General features: G+C 39.7%; 1 protein-coding gene across 5 annotated transcripts in view; it reads right to left on the reverse strand.

The window, feature by feature from the left end:
- Positions 1–19558, reverse strand: part of GRIK1 (glutamate ionotropic receptor kainate type subunit 1) — a 375722-nt gene that overhangs the window by 111001 nt on the left and 245163 nt on the right. For all 5 annotated transcript variants that reach the window (XM_032393338.1, XM_032393337.1, XM_032393336.1 and 2 more), the window contains exon 4: positions 14094–14275. In XM_032393338.1, the coding sequence (XP_032249229.1) occupies positions 14094–14275 (182 nt within the window). The remainder of the gene's footprint in view (positions 1–14093; positions 14276–19558) is intronic.

Genomic DNA, 19558 nt, shown 5'->3' on the forward strand with positions numbered 1-19558 from the left:
AGATGACTAACGAGGTTATGAGGGCCATAGCAAGCTGTTTTTGTTCTGAATAGATACAGTTTTCTGTTTCATGAGTATTGCAAGGCATGTAAATGTTCTTTTTTATTACTTTGTTTTGAATGCTGGAGAGTTGAAGGTGAAAATTGTGGGTTTTCCTTTAGCAACAAGAATACAAGGTATATATTCTATGTGTGCCAATGCCATTCAGCTTTGTTTTTCTTATCTAATTTCCCCCCTTCTTTCCAACTCCTCTCCTTTTTTTAAAAAAAGTATTTATCACTTTGTTTCAAATGTATTTTCTAGGCTGAGTTAATTCCTGGTGTAATAAATATATAGCACATAATAAATAATCATGGTTAGGAGAAGCTGAGAGATCTTTTTCTCATAAAGAGGGATGAACTGTTCAGATCTCATGTAGCTGGGCTGGGTTAGAGTAGCAAAAAAGGCCTCCAATAAAATAATATTCAGAGTTAATCATACTCTATGTTCCTGCAGAATCAATTATAAGAACTCAAAAGAGACTGTGATGGTTAATTTTATGTGTTAACTTGACCAAGCCAATGGGTGCCCAGATTAAACATTATTTCTGGGTGTGTCTGTGAGGGTGTTTCCAGATGAGATAAACATTTGAATTGGTAACTCAGCAAAGCAGATGACCCCCCAATGTGGTGGGCATCATCCAGTCCACTGAGACCCTGAATAGAACAGAAAGGCAGAGGAAGGAGGAATGCATCCTTTTTCTACCTGCCTGACTGCCTGAGCTGGAACTTTGCTTTTCTCCTACTCTTGGACTAAGATTTTCACCACTGGCTCTTCTGGTTCTCAGGCCTCCAGAATCGAACAGGAATTATACCACTGCTTTACTGGATGTTCAGTTTGTGGATGGCAGATTGTGGGTCTTCTCCTCCTCCACAGTCATGTGAACTTATTCCTCATAATAAATCTTTTCATATCTATCTCCTATTTGTTCTGTTTCTCTGGAGAATCCCGATTAACACAGAGAACAATACCAAAAAACTAAATGTCTTGATACTTTGCATATGTATGATATTCCATGCTATCTAGAAAACATAATCCTTAAACCAGCAAGAAGAAGGGTGACTCACACCTATTTGAAGAATTTCTCTGAATTATACTATTATGGAAGTGCCACATGACTATTGTGTTGTTTCAGTAGCTTGAAAATAATTAACTGTTTTCTTCCTTTTGTAGTTAAAATGAATCATCAGAAGATAAAATAAAACTCATTGGCAGTAAACTCTCAAAAGGACAATTCTAATGGTCCCACTGTTATCATTATACCCTGATACATAGTTATTGCACATTAACAATGGCGGCCCCACCTTGGCCCATCTGCTCTCTGGAGCTTTTATAACAGAACACTCATGACCTTGTTGACAGCAGCATTGACTTTCCCTGGTGTAGTCCTGTTGTTCTCGGCAAAGACTATCCCTTGGATTTAGATGGGTTATCACATAAAACCTGAGCAACACAAAGATCATGCTTTAGTTTGTCTTGAGAGCCCTCATTCAAGTCCAGATGAAGATGACCAACATAGTTTGTGGGTTCTAACTTCTGTGGTTGGTTACACAGTTGGCCTACAAGATACCTAGAAAGTCTCTGGGTAAAAGTCTTCCAATAACATGTCCTGGTATCTCAAGAAGCCTGCACCATATTTCAATGTGATCATTTTTTAGAAGGCAATACAGTGCTATGGAGGTAGTAACAAAAAAAATTCTCTACAGATTCTCAGCATCCATTGCTAAGGGCAAGCCACATGTCACAAATAATTGGCATACGCTGCTATCATAGTAGCAGAAACTTAAAATGGAATCTGGAGTGCTCCTGAGCGATTTTGAGTATTCTTCTAATATTTATAAGGGTTTTTATTACTTTTCATTGGAAAATAGGTGTCTTAGAAGTTTATATTGACTAGCCTAAAGTGTATTGCTCCTTTTATAGCCTTCTCAATATTAGGATAAATTCTCAACCATCAGACATGGATTTTAGTCAATAATTCCAAGTGAACAGCTTCCAAATGTATGACATGCAACTTGGCTAAAATAATGGTTTTACCTTAAGATAGAAGTAAGTTATTTCAGCATCAGAATAATCTTCAGGAAATCAGTTGAATGATAACTAGTTTCAAAGCAGTGATTTTAAGAAGAAGGTTTGAGCACTAGGGTTGAGCGCTCTTCCTCACCGGCCAACTGTGGTAGTGTAGGATGCATCTACACTATCCTTTGAGAAGGATGCTTCTTTGGCCACACACTTTTTCATGTTGGCCATCAGTAGAACAAGCTAGGTGTAAGTAGACCTTGAGATCAGTCTTTATCATGTAAAAAAAGAAAAAAAAAGCTCACGCAAAATAAATGATTATAACCTATATCTACAAAGGTAACACTGAAGTGCCTAGAAAATAGCATTAGGCGTATAGAACTCCTTATGGAGTAGGCTAAATAATGGCCCCATAAAAATGTCCATATCCTCATTTCTAGAATCTATTAAAATGTTACTTTATATGTGAAAAAAGAACTTTTCAGATGTGATTAAGTTAAGGATTTTAATTTCGGGTGGGGTGTGGGCCCAATATAATCACAAGGGTCCTTATAAGATGGAAGGAGGGGGTCAGAAGGCAGAGAGGGTGATGTGAACGTAGAAGGAGGGAAGGCAATTAATGTGGGGCCACAAACCAAAGAATGAGGACAGCCTTGAAAAGGCAAGGAATTGGATTCTCCCATAAAGAATTCCCCTGGCAGAATGAAATAGGCAACCCTGCCAAAAGGAGAGAGTAAAGATTTTGGAGGATTACATGAACTGAAAGAATAAACTCTCTGCAACATCCAGGGAACACTAGTGGAAAACTGATGTTTAAAAAAGAACACAATGGAAGAAAATTTGAACAGCAAAGTATTGAAAAAATCTACACAAAATACTGAAAAAATCTGGAAAGTTAACAGAGAATAAAGATGTTGAATACAGTGTAGTCTTTTTGCAATAAGCGACTTTCATAATGGTGGTAATAAAAACTATACCTCCCGGGCGCCTGGGTGGCTCAGTCGTTAAGCGTCTGCCTTCGGCTCAGGTCATGGCCCCAGGGTCCTGGGATCGAGCCCCGCATCGGGCTCCCTGCTCTGCGGGAAGCCTGCTTCTCCCTCTCCCACTCCCCCTGCTTGTGGTTCCTCTCTCGCTGTATCTCTCTCTGTCAAATAAATAAAATCTTAAAAAAAAAACAAAAAAAACCCCTATACCTCCAATTACCCTGAAGATAATTTTTTGAGGGAGAGATGGGCATGCAGCCATTAAATACTGATCTTGCTGGTCTCGTGAGATATCTATAGACTAGCAAAGTCATCGTGAGTCTAGGTCCTATTCTTCAGCTTTTCTGACTTTTTATTTTGTCAATTGATTTAGTAACTATCAGGTTGAGAAACTATATGAGTGTTTCTCAGTGTATTAGCATCTCCAGAGAACTTTTAAAAAACACCAATGCCTATACCCCATCTCTAAATATTCTGATTTATTTGGTCTGGGATGCTTTCTAGGCATCGGTATCTGTTCAAAGCTCTCCAGGTAATACTCACATGCGGGCAGAGCTGAGAATCACCTATTTATATTAACCAAACTTATATTTTTAAGCTATAACTATAGTGATCATAGTGACTGTTTTCTGAGTGTTATAAAATGCCCACTGCTATAATAGGTTTTGTTTTTGTTTTTGGGTTTTTTTTTTTTTTTTACATACTACTGGAGAGAAGGTGTTTTCCTCAATTTATAGATTTGAAAGACAGAACATAGTTATAGCAGTTGAATCCAGGTTTGATTTCAATCCTGGGCTCTTTGTGCTATGTTAACTTATTAATTGATAATAGGAGGTATATGTGGCAGGAAAAGTCAATAATTTTTTAAAATATTTTATTTATTTATTTGACAGAGAAAGAGCACAAGCAGGGGGAGTGGCAGGCAGAAGGAGAGGGAGAAGCAGGCTCCCTACTGAGCAAGGAGCCTGATGCAGGGCTCAATCCCAGCAACCTGAGATCATGACCTGAGCCGAAGGCAGAGGCTTAACTGACTGAACCTCCCAGGTGCCCTGGAAAGTCAATAATTTGCACACAGTTTCTTCTGGACTTTGAGAACCCAAATAAAAGCATATGGTTGTTTGGTGAGACCAGAGTTAGAACCACAGAAGTTGGAGTTTTATCATAAGAAATGAACCCATCAAACTAAGCGAACTTGATGAGATGCCCATGTAGTTTCTAGGGAGCCTGTCCAGAGAGCTGGACCCGGCTGTACAAGGTTGTACCTTGATGGTGTTACAGGTTCCATGAGGACCCTCACTCACTCTTCCTCCTTCTGTCAGGATTTCAGACCTACATGGCTATTTCATTACAATATCTCTTTAGATATTAGAATTAATGAGATCCTAATTTTGAATCCCTTTGGTGATATTTGGGAAGACCTTTAATCTCTTTAGTGGAGTAAACTTTCATCAAGAAAGGACAGTTTATAAAAAAAAAAAAAAAAGTAACAGTTTTTTTTTGTTGTTGTTAAAATGTGCCATAGACATAATAATAGATATTTTGTGTACTGAGTGTTATAATGGCAGTGGGTACAAGGTGTGGAGGGCTTTGCATGACATGTGAAATAATGCGTCCTTTTTAAAAAAATTTTTTTATTGTTATGTTAATCACCATACATTACATCATTAGTTTTTGATGTAGTGTTCCATGATTCATTGTTTGTGTATAACACCCAGTGCTCCATGCAGAACGTGCCCTCTTTAATACCCATCACCAGGCTAACCCATCCCCCCACCCCCCTCCCCTCTAGAACCCTCAGTTTGTTTTTCAGAGTCCATTGTCTCTCATGGTTCGTCTCCCCCTCCGATGTCCCCCCGTTCATTCTTCCCCTCCTGCTATCTTCTTCTTCTTCTTCTTCTTTTTTTTTTTCTTAACATACATTGCATTATTTCTTTCAGAGGTACTTAAGGCAATGTGGGCATGGTGGTCGGGCACTCATATGACCTCACTGATATGAGGAATTCTTAATCTCAGGAAACAAACTGAGGGTTGCTGGAGTGGGGGTGGGGTGGGAGGGATGGGGTGACTGGGCGATAGACACTGGGGAGGGTATGTGCTCTGGTAAGCACTGTGAATTGTGCAAGACTGTTGAATCTCAGATCTGTGCCTCTGAAACAAATAATGCAATATATGTTAAGAAAAAAAAAAAGAAGAAGATAGCAGGAGGGGAAGAATGAAGGGGGGGACGTCGGAGGGGGAGACGAACCATGAGAGACGATGGACTCTGAAAAACAAACTGAGGGTTCTAGAGGGAGGGGGGTGGGAGGATGGGTTAGCTTGGTGATGGGTATTAAAGAGGGCACGTTCTGCATGGAGCACTGGGTGTTATGCACAAACAATGAATCATGGAACACTACATCTAAAACTAATGATGTAATGTATGGTGATTAACATAACAATAAAAAAATTAAAAAAAAGAATTTCAAATGAGAGGTATAAGGTCATCTATTTTATTTGGAATAACAGTTTTTGAGGCTACATGGATGTTGGATGGGGAAAAAGGTGGGGGTTCATGACAGGGCGATCAACTGTAGTGTAGTAGAAAGATGATGATAGAGATGGAGAAAAAGAGATTGAATCCGAAACATATTCAGAAAGCAGAAGCTACAACATTTGGTAACTCACAAATAGGAAGGGTAAGGTAGAGTCAAGTGAACTCCTAGGTCTCTGGCTTGAGCAATTGGTTGGTGTTTCTGGCCACCAAGACAGGGGCAGGAGGAGAAAGTGGTTGGCTGGAGGAAGAAAAGGAGGAAGATGTAGTGTGTTAAGTTTGGTGTGGAGATTTAATGACATCAGGCAAGATATGATAGAGAGACTTGGGAAGTCAGGCTGAGAGGAGGTTTGGGGACCATTGTTGTGACAAAGTGTAGGAGATAATGCAGTGACAAGGTTAGCAGTGGGAAGCACTGTATCACTCTTGTGGTTTTGCCTAGGCACAATACCACTGATGATATTGATGATGGTAATCTCTCACATGTGGGCTATTTCATGCATCAGTGGTAGGCTTAATGCCTTATAGGCATTGTCATGTTTAACTTCTCTCAGAACAACGTGAGATATGTACTATGACATTCCCATTTTACCGATATAGCAAATAATGAATTACAAGGTCCTCTGCTAAATGATCTCATCCAATACATTGGAGTTTTTCATTATATTTTATTCCCCCTCTATCTTGGCATAGTCTTTATCACATACAAAACATCTAATACATGCTAGCTGAATAAATGGTGAAATTTACATCCTACAGGGTCACCCTTAAGCAGAAAGGATTTGGCTAACAGTCCTGGGGAAAGTAGGGTGGGAAGATTCTTTTGGTAAAATCTTACATTTATGAAGTGTTGAAGAACCTGATGTGGTTAACATAGCAAAGTGAGTTTTAACCTACTCCAGTCTTCAGGCTTCTTTAGAGAACCTGATATAAGCTATGGATCCTTTCTCCTGAAAAAGGCACATTGAGGGGAATGAACATCCCCAAAATTTTGAATAAAGCTGAGGTTCACTAATCCTGCTAAAGGTTTATGACATGCTTTGATGTACACATATTCAAATTATTTACATGCTTTCTTCTAAATTACCTCCACTTCTATTGCAAGGATAATTTCTCTTATCACCTATTACAGCCAAATTCTGATGTAGCTGGAATTAAGCATTACAGTATTTCTGAGGCATGCATGTGATTTTTATTACCTCCCAATTCAGATAGAAACAAATCTATACCCTTTTCCAAATCTACTGTTTGGAAGTTTTTGCGAGTATGCAAACGGGCATCCTGTGCACTAAGAATGTGGACACATTGCAAATCCCTTCATTACATTGTTAGTTATCCACAGAGCTCAATTAATTCTTGTGCATATTAAGTAACATACCCATATCTATGAAACACTCCTTACAACCAGAACTAACTCTGTGCTCAGGAAATGTAAATAGATTTTAGTCTCAGCCTGAGAGAAACAATTAGGATGAGAATGTGCTGCCAAAATAATTATATGATATACTACAAATTATCATCAGTTAAAATAAATTGAGAATCATCATTATTACATTGTCAGGATTTAGCCAAAGTAATGAACTTCCCATCAGTTAACTGTCTCAAAGACTACCAAAGGACTCTAGGAACTTAAAAAAAAAAATGAACGGCTTAATTATTTCCCCATATCTTTGAAAGCTTACTAAGTACAAGGCAATGTGCAAATTCTTTATGTTTGGACACTGGGAAGAGGATTCTTGATCATTTCTATGCATGGAGGCTCAGAGCAGAAGAGAACCTTAGCAAGATTAGAATCCAACAATCCTATTTTACAGATGAAGTGACTGGGTTGAAGAAGAATCAACAGACTTGCTCAAAGTAGCATATTTAAAGGACCTAAGAAACTCAGACCATTGGCATGTTAAGCCCTGGTTTGAAATTCCATTAGGTGGACTTCATTTGTCTCATCTGTAACATGGGATATTTTGAGAGGATAAGAAGACATTCCAGTCAAATGCATAGCATAGTCTGGCACGTAGTGAGTGCCCAATGAATGACAATTATTTTATTCTATTAGAGCAAGAGCAGAATTTGCAACTGCATCTACCAACCTTTAGTCTAAGACTCTAGTCCCAGTCCCTTTCTGCTTTAGAAATGAGTTTCCCCATCTTTCACCAGTCTGTGGGCATTGGATAGCCACATTCTGTGACTTTCATTTTCAAGCTCTCTTTTACTCAAGGGGGCAGGGAGTTATTTTTTTCTTGTTGTTTTTACTGTTGTATCTTTCTCACCTTCATCAGTGCTCAACAAATAAGTGTTAAATGAAAGAGTGAATTTTCTACTGTGTCTCTACCACATTCTCTCCTTGGCTTCAATCTAATCACCATTTCTTGAGGACTTATGTAAACTAGACAAATGACTGGATGTTGGAGAATAGAATGAAATAATTGCATCAAAGGCGTACAAAGCTGAACTAGAATGTGTTCCATGTTCTATTGCGAGGAGAATCAGTTGGCATCTTGGTGTACATAAGAGCAGCATACTGGGATTTTTTTTTTTTTTTTCACTTTTAAATCCTGAGGTAAGTTTCGAATCCCAGCCTAGCCACTGCTGACTCTGTGACCTTGGGCAAGTTACAAAATCTCTCTGAGCTCTGTCAGTTTCTTGTGCACAGAATTTTCTCATAAAAATTAAGTGAGTGATGCATTTTATCTGCTTATCACAGTACCTGGCACACAGAAAGTTCTGTAAAAGTAGTTTTTAAGGTCTTTGGCCTATTCTGTGTGTTTATGATTAGAGATGGAGTTGCGTATCTGACTTAGTGGGTGTGGGTTCCAAACACAGGTTTGCAACCTCTTGGCACATCACAGCTCTACTGCTTGACTGGCTGTTTTCTGTGTTGAGAGATGAAGACTGACAGGCTTCTGTCCTGGGGAAACATGAAATGAACCTCTTCTAACCATCTCTGTTTGTCCCGGTCCCAGGCAATAGGCCCAACTTCTATGAGGAAAGAATCAATGCACAAAATTATTTGATTAATCAGCATTGCTGCTGTACATTCTAGTAGAGGGAAGCCAGGCATTAAAAAAATACATTTTCTCCCTGGCCTTGTTTTTATGTTAATTGACAGAAAGGAAAAAACAAAAAACAAAAAAACAAGAGCACACAAATGTTGACAGGAGAAAATGTGATATAATTCCACAAAATATTTTGGTACTAAAATGTTTTATGGAGACTAATGGCTCAATTATAGCTTCATACTCATTGCTATAAGTGTTGTGAGGGGAAAAAAGTCTCTCTTCTGACGCACTTGTTCATGTAAACAAGAGAGCAGGTTTCCTGAGTCAGAAACAGTATGTTCACGCTCAGTATGGCTGCTCTCCAGCTCAGGGACGTGGCCCAGCCCTGATGCAGCTTCCCTGCTGGATGGAGCATCACAGCATTCCCTCCCTTTCTATCAGGGACGAATTAGGATTCCGACTAGCGTGCTTGAAATTGTGACTTGCTTTCTCAATCCTATTACAGGATTTGAAAGTGATTATGCATTTCTCTGAAGAGGCAAATTTATTTTCAGGAAGTGGAATTGTAGGCTGAAATGCGTTACAGTTCTTAAAAATATAGGATTTCAGGGGTTGAATAAAATCTTCCTTTGAGGAAACTGAGGCATAGAAGAGCAACTCGTTCAAATGTCTTGGCAGAGTTGAGAGTATAGTACACTGAGTCAGGTGGAAGGGAAGTGATTTTGGAGATTGCTTTTATCAAGAGCTTCTAGTACAGTTCTTGGATCATTCATTCACCCTTTCCCTTTATACATTCAACAGAGCAGTGTTGAGTGCTATGTGTCAAGTAATGTTGTACCTGCTCAGGATTTGGGGGAACAAGACAAAGGAGGTTTCTATCCTCTTGGAGGTTATAGTATTGTAGGGAATATGGACAACAAATGAGTCAATGCCTGGATCTTTGGATTAAGAGCATGCTCATTACATGGTAGATGAAATTATTACTATCTCTGAGCTTCATTTTTTTGTGTGCAAAAGAGGGATAATACTAATTATACCAAACGCTGTTGTGTAAATTAAAGGAGATGGTTGCTTATCACTCAACATGGCGCTGGGCACATTTTAAGCGTGCTGGTACAGAGTCTTCTTATCTTGTTCCTTATCTTTAAATTCACTTCCCATCAGCCACTCTCTTGGTAGAATCACACTCAGAAGCAAACAAGGGTGCAGATAAGGTGGGCACTGGAGAGTCAGTGGGAAGAGAGTGGGACTTGGAGGAAGTAAAAGCGAGGAGTTGCAAGGACTGGGGGTGTCCACGCTGGAGACAGGCTGGGAGACGGGAGTATCCTTGTGAAGCAGCAGGACACCAGCTGGGAGGTGGCAGATGGGCAGGGAGAGAAGAGGACACCAAGTGATGGGATGGGACCCCTGTGTGTGCTGCTGGTTGCTGGGGCCACTCTTAGGCTACAGAAATTCACGAAGACAGATCATTCATACGAAATCTCTGTTCCTCTGTAGCCTAATCAAGTCTTGACATTTGAATTTCTAACTAATTTTTGGGAAATAACTTTTCAGATTCTGATCATATAGCACTTGTTCAATATGAATAGAAATAATTACTTTGTTGGAGTGATTAGAATAACTATAGACTTTCCCCCAATTTTTACTTTTAGATAGATGTCAGATATCTTCTTTAAAGTGCATTTGATTTCTTTTTTTTTCTGAAGAATCATTAAAAAGTAGTAAAATATGATGAAGGTGCAGGGAAATGCACGGAAATAATGGGAAATGTGCTTGAGAAGAAAGTCAAGTTGACCTGGCAGAGAAAATTTTATCAGCAATGATTTTAGTCACCAAAAAAGCGGGAGCTGTTAATATTAATTTCATCTGAAGGAGACTAGCAGCAAGTGGTTGTGTTTTTTTCAGACGTTTCTGGAAGCCTGTTTCGAAATGGAATGGCTTATCCATTCTGAATGGGGGCCCTGCACGGTAAAATGTGCACACAGGCTCTGAGAATAGGTGGTCCGGAGACCATGAGGCAGCCTGGCTACTCAGAGCGTGACCTCATCAGGGCACTTAACCTATCTGAGCTTTAGTTTCTTCAACTCTGAACTGAGAATACCAAATTTACCCCAGGGGTTATTTGAGGCTTCATAAGACAGTATATAGGATGCCAGGCACCATCATTTGCACCTCAGTAGAAGAGGTAGGAAGAGATTGGTTGAATGGTGGCCAGAATTAGGACCTTGAACTCCTGCAGTCTTCAGCTTCCCTGGGGACATGCTTGGCAGACAGAAGGAAGGTCTCTTTGTTTCTACAGCTTGTTGCCAAAGCCAATGGGTCAAGTCAAACTGGATCCCACAGAGCACTGGGCCTCATTTTGACCAGAATAGAAAGTCCTGAGGTCTTCAATCTCACTTTCCAACCACACAGCTTCTTGGAGGTCCAGATTAAACCCAGTTAAACCAATCTGGAGGATCTTCATGGCAACCTGGATCCTCTGGTGTGATTTCAGAGTGACGGTATTTTCACATACAGTAAGGGAGGGGTTTTATGCTGGAACATTTTAAAAGGCTCTCCCCTCCCCCAACATTTGTAGTTCATTAGTCTACAACAAAAGGTGGATGAACATGCTCTTTAGTAGTTTCCCCCAATACCTCACAGCAATCTTACCACACACATGATGAGGAAAAGTAAACACAAGATAGAATACGATATGGCACAGAATAAAGGCAAAAGGTTTCGTGTCAATGTTTAGAACAAAGCTGAACTAATCCCTCTCCCTCTTACCCTCGGCAGACATTTCTTGGGAGTGCTTCACTAAGAAGGTTTTTTTTTTTCTTGGTTTGTTGTTTAAAAAATTGATCTCTGAATGATGTAATCTCTATGCTACCAGGAAAGAGCCACTTTCATCAAAGGAACATCATATCCATATTTATTGAAATAGAGGAGAAACTCTAGCAGCTCTTTCCCAGACTTGCCCATTCCAAGCCTGTGCTTTGGGAGAGAAGTAGCCCGTTATGTGAGCCAAATGGGTAACTCACCAAGAGAAGCCTTGTCAGCAAATCCTTCTCTTAAATGTAATGGAAGTCCCCAGTCTCTGTTATAACACGCTCCTGGGAAGAAATACTTCTTGGCATTTTGAGGGCTACACATAAAATCTGGGTGTTTTTCTCAGTTCTGGTTCATACCCTATTACACACTTTAATGGACTGTACTGAAATTCTCAAATGAAGCCTTAAGATAAAGTGCCGCTGACTGTATTTATTTTACCTTTAAAGTGAGCTGTTGACATCACTGCAACATGCTTGTTTTCTTTACTGAGATATCATTATAATTATAATATCTAAGATTTGTTAACGCAACTGTAGTCTAGAAGTAGGTAACACATATTCTCCACCTAACTGGAAAAGCAACATTTCATAGTGGACAAGGTGCAGTGTGGGATAGAGGCAGCTGAGTTCCAGTTTCTTGCTCCTCTCAAGTGAGAGGATTAGCCTTGATGATGTCTAAGATTTTTTTTTTTCTTTTTTTTTTTAAGTAGACTCCATGCCCAGCATGGAGCCCAATGGGGGTTTGAATTCACAGCCCTGAGATCGAGACTGGAGCTGACATCAAGAGTCGGACGCTTAACCGACTGAGCCGACTGAGCCACCCAGGCGCCGCCCTAAGATTGTTTTTGACTGCAACTTTAAATATGTTCTATGACTTGAAATAGATTTTTACTGTAATCATCCAGGAGATAATAGAAACCCCTAGTCAACTTTCCTGATTGTTTACTTGCAGTGAAATTAAAAACTCAACTCTGAACTCAATGGCTTCAGAGAGATGCCCTTCAAGTATGAGATCCAACACTGGAGAGTCAGGTAGGATGGCTGCTCTAAGAGCTCTCCCAAGTGGTTTGGAAATCCACAGCTCTACATTTGTGCGGAGGGGTTGATCTACTTATCAAAGTAGTGCCCACTGTCAGTCAACCACATAGCACATCCCAAACCTATTAAACTAGGGACTATAATAATAGTTTGTGTCATTTCAGATAAGAACATTGCCTTTTGCCACAGTAACTGCTTAAATTAAATACAAAGAGACACCCATTTAAGGCCACGTAAATATGACCTGGCTATTTTTTCCCATGTTCCTCCAAATTCATCCCTTGATCTTTTATTAATGCCTCTATTTTAAGCATCTGGCTAGCCTTTTCCATTTTCTTTGTCTATACCAGAGTTTCTGAACCTCAGCACTACTGGTATCTTAGGGTATACATCTCTCTGTTGTGGGGGATGTCCAGTGCATGACAGAATGTTTAGTAGCATCCCTGGCCTCTAATTACTAGTTGCCAGGAGAGTACCACTGTCCCCTATATGACAACCAAAAATGTGTCCGGACATTGCCAAAAGTCCCCGAGGGTACAAAATCCCTCTGCGCTGAGGACCACTGGTCTATGCTTTATCTTTCTTTTTTTTTTTTTTTTTTTTTAAGATTTTATTTATTTATTTGACAGAGAGAGAAAGCGAGAGAGGGAACACGGCAGGGGGAGTGGGAGAGGGAGAAGCAGGCTTCCCGCCGAGCAGGGAGCCCGATGCAGGGCTCGATCCCAGGACCCCGAGATCATGACCTGAGCCGAAGGCAGTCACTTAACCGACTGAGCCACCCAGGCGCCCCAATGCTTTATCTTTTTTAATTCTGAATTTTCTTTTTTTTTTTTTTTAGATTTTTTATTTATTTATTTGACAGATAGAGACACAGTGAGAGAGGGAACACAAGCAGGGGAGTGGGAGGGGGAAGCAGGCTTCCCGCTGAGCAGGGAGCCCGATGCGGGGCTGGATCCCAGGACGCTGGGATCATGACCTGAGCTGAAGGCAGACGCTTAACGACTGAGCCACCCAGGCGCCCCTAATTCTGAATTTTCTTTTGTGAGCATAAGACCAGTGCTATATCCCGAAGTTCTCAAAAGTGATTACCCTGTTGTTATTATTCCTAACATTACTAAATCTTTCATTTACATACGATTTCATAATTTATCAAGTGTTTCCACCCACATTATTCAACAAGATTAATGCATGGCAGCTAATTGTCTGTGACAAGTTAGAAGAGAGAAGCATCTTTTCTTTGTTGTCCCTGTGCCCCCTTTTCACTATGCTCAGAATCATGTATGTTTGACAAAAGAGGTCTTGCCATGAGGAAGATATATTTAGGACAAGTCAGGTGTTATGTAAATGAAATCTGCTCAGTCTTTTCAAGAGATGTAAAGAAAAGATGCTTAATCACCTTGAAATGTCATCCTTCTCTGTTGATAGGATCTACATGCCTCCCAATACATAGGACCCCACATCTACAACTATATATAACAGGTGGCTTCTTTGAATTCCCTGAGCCCTATGAACTCCCTGAATCCTTTAAAAGGGCTCCTAAAGCTGCCTCAGCCTAAACCGGACTTCTGCAGTTTTATCATGCTGCACTAAGTGAAACCAGATGGCATTTTTGAGAAAGGGAAATCAACAAATCCACACCCCCCCAACTTTACCTCTTCCCCGCCGCTCTTACCTGCTTAAGGATTTCGGCAGCTGTTCCATGTGAACAATCAAATATCACATAGAACTCCTTGCCCTTCTTCATCTCCTTGAGTAAAGGCTTGGCATCTTTATTCCCAGAGGGCAGCTGGCGGATTTTGATTTTAATGTTATATCTGGAGGGAGCTTTGATGAGCTCTTGCAGACGAATGAGACCTAGAAAATGACATCCCATCATGCAACAGACTGTTCTGTCTAAAGAGGATTTGTTTATTGCCATTTACAGTCAAACTCATATCATTCCCAAAATGTATCAAGTGGTACCTTCCTAAAGGTTACACTATTGACTTCTCTTTTTTTTTTTAAATTTTATTAATTTTTTTCAGAGAGAGACACATCGAGAGAGGGAACATAAGCAGGGGGAGTGGGAGAGGGAGAAGCAGGCTCCCCGCGGAGCAGGGAGCCCGATGCGGGGCTCGATCCCAAGACCCTGGGATCATGACCTGAGCCGAAGGCAGATGCTTAACGACTGAGCCACCCGGGCGCCCCTACACTATTAACTTCTCATTTGTCATTTCCCTTTCCCTTTCCCTTGTGGTGGATTATATGGTATTTTCCTTTTGTGGGCATGTGTGATTTGGAAACACAGTTTTCCTAAGTGAATGTTGAATTTTGTTAAATGCAATTGTCCTCTCCAGCTTTTGGCCAACACCACAAATCTTTAATAAACCAAGTCTGTAACTGTAAAACTTTTGTAAACAAAAGTTGCTTAAAGTTTCCAAAGGTGTTCAATGAAATGGATAATGCTTGCTTAAAACAAAACAAAACAAAACAAAACAGACAATAGAATACCAGAATTTCTTGGGGCTGTAAACCTCTGTAAACTTTTCATCAAGTATTTATGTATAGCATACTCTTTTCCAGCTAATTAGCTGGGTTTTCTATATAATTTTCCAGTTCCTACCATAGAAACTATTTAGAAATGGCTCATCACATCCTCTTTCTAATATGATTGAACATTGAATTGGAAAATCCTTTCTTGATTAAAAAAAGAAGGACCATAGAGTTTTTAGAGATTATATAATAAAAGCAGAAACAAAATTCCTTTAAAATCCACCATTGATAATTGTAAGAAAGTATATACAGCCAACTAACTTGACAGAGAATATTTGATTCACTACAAGTGTGAATCTACTGAGCTGCACCATTTTTTAATAGACACACTTTACTGGGGTAAGGCAAACTGCTATATAAAGCCTCCGTCTTATTTCCCCTAACATTAACTTGTGATTGCTACACTGCATGATGTTGGCTATCACTCGAGGACTCTCATCACATTGGAAAATTGAAATTTTTTTTTTTATTACACAGTTCTGTGTCTTTAGGATTTGTCAACTTCAAGTAATCAATATTAACTTTTATCAGTATTCAGATGGAAACTTTGGTATGCCCTGTCGTGGATGCCAGCCACCTCTGGACTTGATACATTTCTTTCATTTTCTTGTTTTATTTATTTAGTTATCCACCCCCTCCACCCAAGCTACATTTTTGTGGCTCAGATGTTAAAAGATTTCTCTAACATCTTGGATAGGTTACGATCTGAAGTACATACAGTAACTTTCTAATTAAGCTGTTCTTCAGAGTCTAATGGATGCAAGCAATTGCGGTGGGGGGGGGCGGGTTTGGTAGTGGTTAGGATCTGTAGAACCATAACAAGATTTATTGCTCATCATTTAAAAAAAAATTTTTACATAATAATTGAAATTGTTGGAATGTAGTTTTCATGGACTCTTGCTTTTTTTCAAACCAATCAGTGTGGTTGAAGGCTCTCAAGTATCAGTAATGAGCCACTTATCCTCTTCGCTTCTGGGATCACTAGTCCTGAGTCACTGATGAGTATTAAAAATGGAAGAAAACCGAGCACATGGGCTTGCATAGTTGTTAATCCTCCAGTAATTCTGTGAAGTAAGCATTACTAACTTCATTATTTCCAACAAGGAAACTGAGGCTCAGAGCAGTTAAGTAACTTGTCAGGGTCACAAAGATAGTTAGGAGGAGCCATTAGTTCAAATTTTCTGTGAGTCCAGTACTCAATCTTTCTACCTTACAGTCCAGCCTTACAAACAGATTGCTGGTCCTGAGGGAACAGAGATAATTTTGGATTATTTGATAAGACGGGAAAAAAAATAGAAACATGGACCCACTCTCCTTTCTTCTTTACTCCTGGCTACTTGGATCTCATTTTTTTTTTCTTTTTTCTTATACTGGAGCATGACCACAAAGGAGATCAATGTGGCCTTTAAATAAGATGGGAAAACCATTTAAAAAGTGCATTTCATGTGCTGCAACAAACTGCTCTTTTGTTCTTTGCTGAATGGAATGTCAATATGAAGTGCATCTTCCTATCATGACGACTTACCCATGTTAATGGTATTTTAAAGTTGAATACATTTTCCATTTGTTCATTCATTTTTATGGGAAAACATTTCCTGGATGCTCATTATATGCTAAACCCCATGCTAAACCCAGGGTATGGGACATGAACCCATCTTGCTTTAAGAAAGGGGCTTCAGTTGTTCCTATATGGCTAGAACCATAATAAACAATGTACTGGTAATTTGTAACGTAAGTATTGCAATATGTTAGTAATAATCTTGCAGCCTTGTTTTCCAACGTTCATTTCATTTTGATCAGCTCGGTATATTGCATTAATTGTTTCAGGTATTTTCATTACATGAAATCTACCACATGTCCGAGATGATTTAACCTATTTAAGTGTTGAACTGCTAGCAGAACTTGTAAATTTACAGTAATTCAGAATTAGTAAGGAAAACAGTTCACCAGTGTTTAGTTTTATATTGAGATCCTCAGCTTGGAATAAAGTTGTATAAAACGCAAAAGCAAAAGGAAAAAAAAAAGCCCATAGAAGGATTTCATCCCATCAACTCTTGTGACATCGATGACTATCAATTACTACTCAATTTTTATAATTCACAAGCTGAGGCTGATGGAGGCTGATGGAGCAACTTGCTCAAGACCCTAAGGTCTTATTAAGGTTCTTAAGTCCAGGACTTGAATCCAGGTCTACCTTCTGACTACCAGTTTCAGACTCTTTTTATCAAATCAGTGGTCCCTCTTGACTTTTAGATTTCAGGTCAACTAACTAACTGACTGAATAACTAACTAACTAGCTAGCTAGCTATATGAATAAGTAACTGGATAAATAAACAGAGAAAGAAAACTTTGGACTAGCATAAAGCATTCAATCTTTAGTTGGCAAATGAGGCCATTAATAGACATTTTGCTCTCTCCTCCTCAAAACAGGTGACCATGCAGAGAGTTATTTTAACCAATAGAGGAGAAAGGAGAACAGCTCAGTACAAAAGGCCAGTTTTTAATTGGTCTAAATTTGTCTTTTGGAAATACTCACTACTAAGTCCCTAATTTTTTCAGTTTGTCTGCTTGCAGGTGAATTGGCCTCAGGAAGGAAAAAGCTCAGCAGATTTAAAGATTACAGAGGAAATTGTGGGAAGAAGAATGAGGGTGGAACAGTGAGGTTTACATTTCTCTTCCCAAAGCAATTGTTTGCTTAAAAAAAAAAAAAAGCCTTTCTGCCTTCACTAGCAAACATTGTAGAATTTACAATTTAAAAGTCTTCCCCCACCCACAGGAGAAAAAAATTAGAGAAAGCTTCCCTTTTATTTGCATTTTGCAGCAATCCATCAATTGCAGTTTATTGTAAAGAATAGTTAAAATTTATTTGCTAAACAAAGGGAAAGGAAATTGAAAGCTAATGGTCATGCTGTGTTTGGAAGCTAGCCTTGAGGAGTGACCCAGTGCTCCCAGGATGGGACTCCAGCTGCAGAGGAGGGTTAGGGTGCATGCAAATCTGGTGATGGTGGTAGTCTTTCTAGCCCACCATGGTGGAGGGACTTGAAAAATAAAATGCAGTTAAGGAGACAACCAAACCCAACTGAGGGACATTCTGCAATAAAGCTGACCTGGACTCTTCAAAAATGTCGAGGTCATGAAAGGCAAAGGAAGGCTGAACCAAAGGAGACCAAAGGAGAGTAAAATGAGATGACGACTAAATGCAATGAGTGATCCTGGATTCAAAAAAATCCTGTAAGGGCATTATTGTGTCAATCAGAGAAACTGTAATATGGTGTGTGTCTATCTATCATCTATCTATCTATCTATCTGTCATCTATCTATCTATCTATCTATCTATCTATCTATCTAGAGAGATTGAGAGAGATCGATCAGTGTAGACCCAGCGACCTCCATCAGCCTTTTCCTGTGAGGAGAGGGTGTGGGGTGCGCCGGGGCACAGGTGACTTCTATGAAGGTGGGGAGTCGGGTAAGTTGGCTCTGAGTCCCTTTCATCCAGGTGAATAAAGCTGAAGGGCCCACAACACCATTGGCCAAGGGCAGCACAGGGGGCTCTGTGCCTGGGGCAAAGCCATGTTCTGGAGGGGAAATCATGGTGTCCTCTGGTCACTGGGAAAGCCTCAGTTGTTTAGAACAACCTGCAATGAGCCCTTCTGGCCAGCAAATACCAGCTCCCCTAGACTCTGTCATCTCTGCAGAGCATTCTTTAAGAACTCTTATCCTATTTGTATATAATAGTACTGTATTAGTGTTAAGTTTCCTGTATTTCGTAATTGTAGTGTGGTTATAACCCTAGTTCTTAGGAAATACATACAAATGCATTTAGGGGTGAAAAGGTCATGATGTCTGCCACTTACTATTACAACACTATTACTTATTACTATTATTGTTTATTGTTGCTGTAATTGTTTTATATTGAGAGAATCACAGGGCATTAAAACAAATGTAGCCAAAGGATTACATGATGAACCTAGATGAAAGGCATACAGGAGTTCATTGTACTTTTCTGGCATCTTTTTTCTAAGTTCACCTCTTGCTAAATAAAAAGAGTAAACATGGAGATAGAAAACAACACCGTAAGAGCCTCCTTCCTCCACTCCCACCCCCAGGAATGCAATTGGAAACCACATCTTTGGTTTTAAAAGCACTTCAGAGCAAGGAGCCTGTTTATTTCACCTGAGTTTGAGTTGGGCTCTGCATGTGGAGATAACTTTCAAAAATGTCCAAATGGCCAATTCTAAACACTAGTTTTGGCCACCTATCCACTCTGTGCACTCAGACATGACACAGAAAAACGCTGATTTGCATGCACAGGGAGTGACTCCGGGAACAGGTGGAGCATATGGAGGAGAAAAAAAAGAAGCTGCTATTTCCAGTGAGGGTTTAAAATTTCCCATTCCTTCTCAAATAATAATAAACTTTGCTACTTACGTTACCCCTTGTATGAAGGATGCTACATGCCTTATAAATATCTTAACAAACCTCAGAATATACCTTCGAGGTGAAAAGGTGTCAGTACTATTTTACAGTAAGGAAAGTGAGACACAATGAGGTTAATTGTTTAGATCAGCACTAAAAATAAGTCACAGATGCCAGGAACTGGGAGGG

The sequence above is a fragment of the Phoca vitulina genome, unplaced genomic scaffold, assembly GCF_004348235.1.
Source record: "Phoca vitulina isolate PV1807 unplaced genomic scaffold, GSC_HSeal_1.0 scaffold72, whole genome shotgun sequence".
NCBI lineage: Eukaryota > Metazoa > Chordata > Mammalia > Carnivora > Phocidae > Phoca > Phoca vitulina.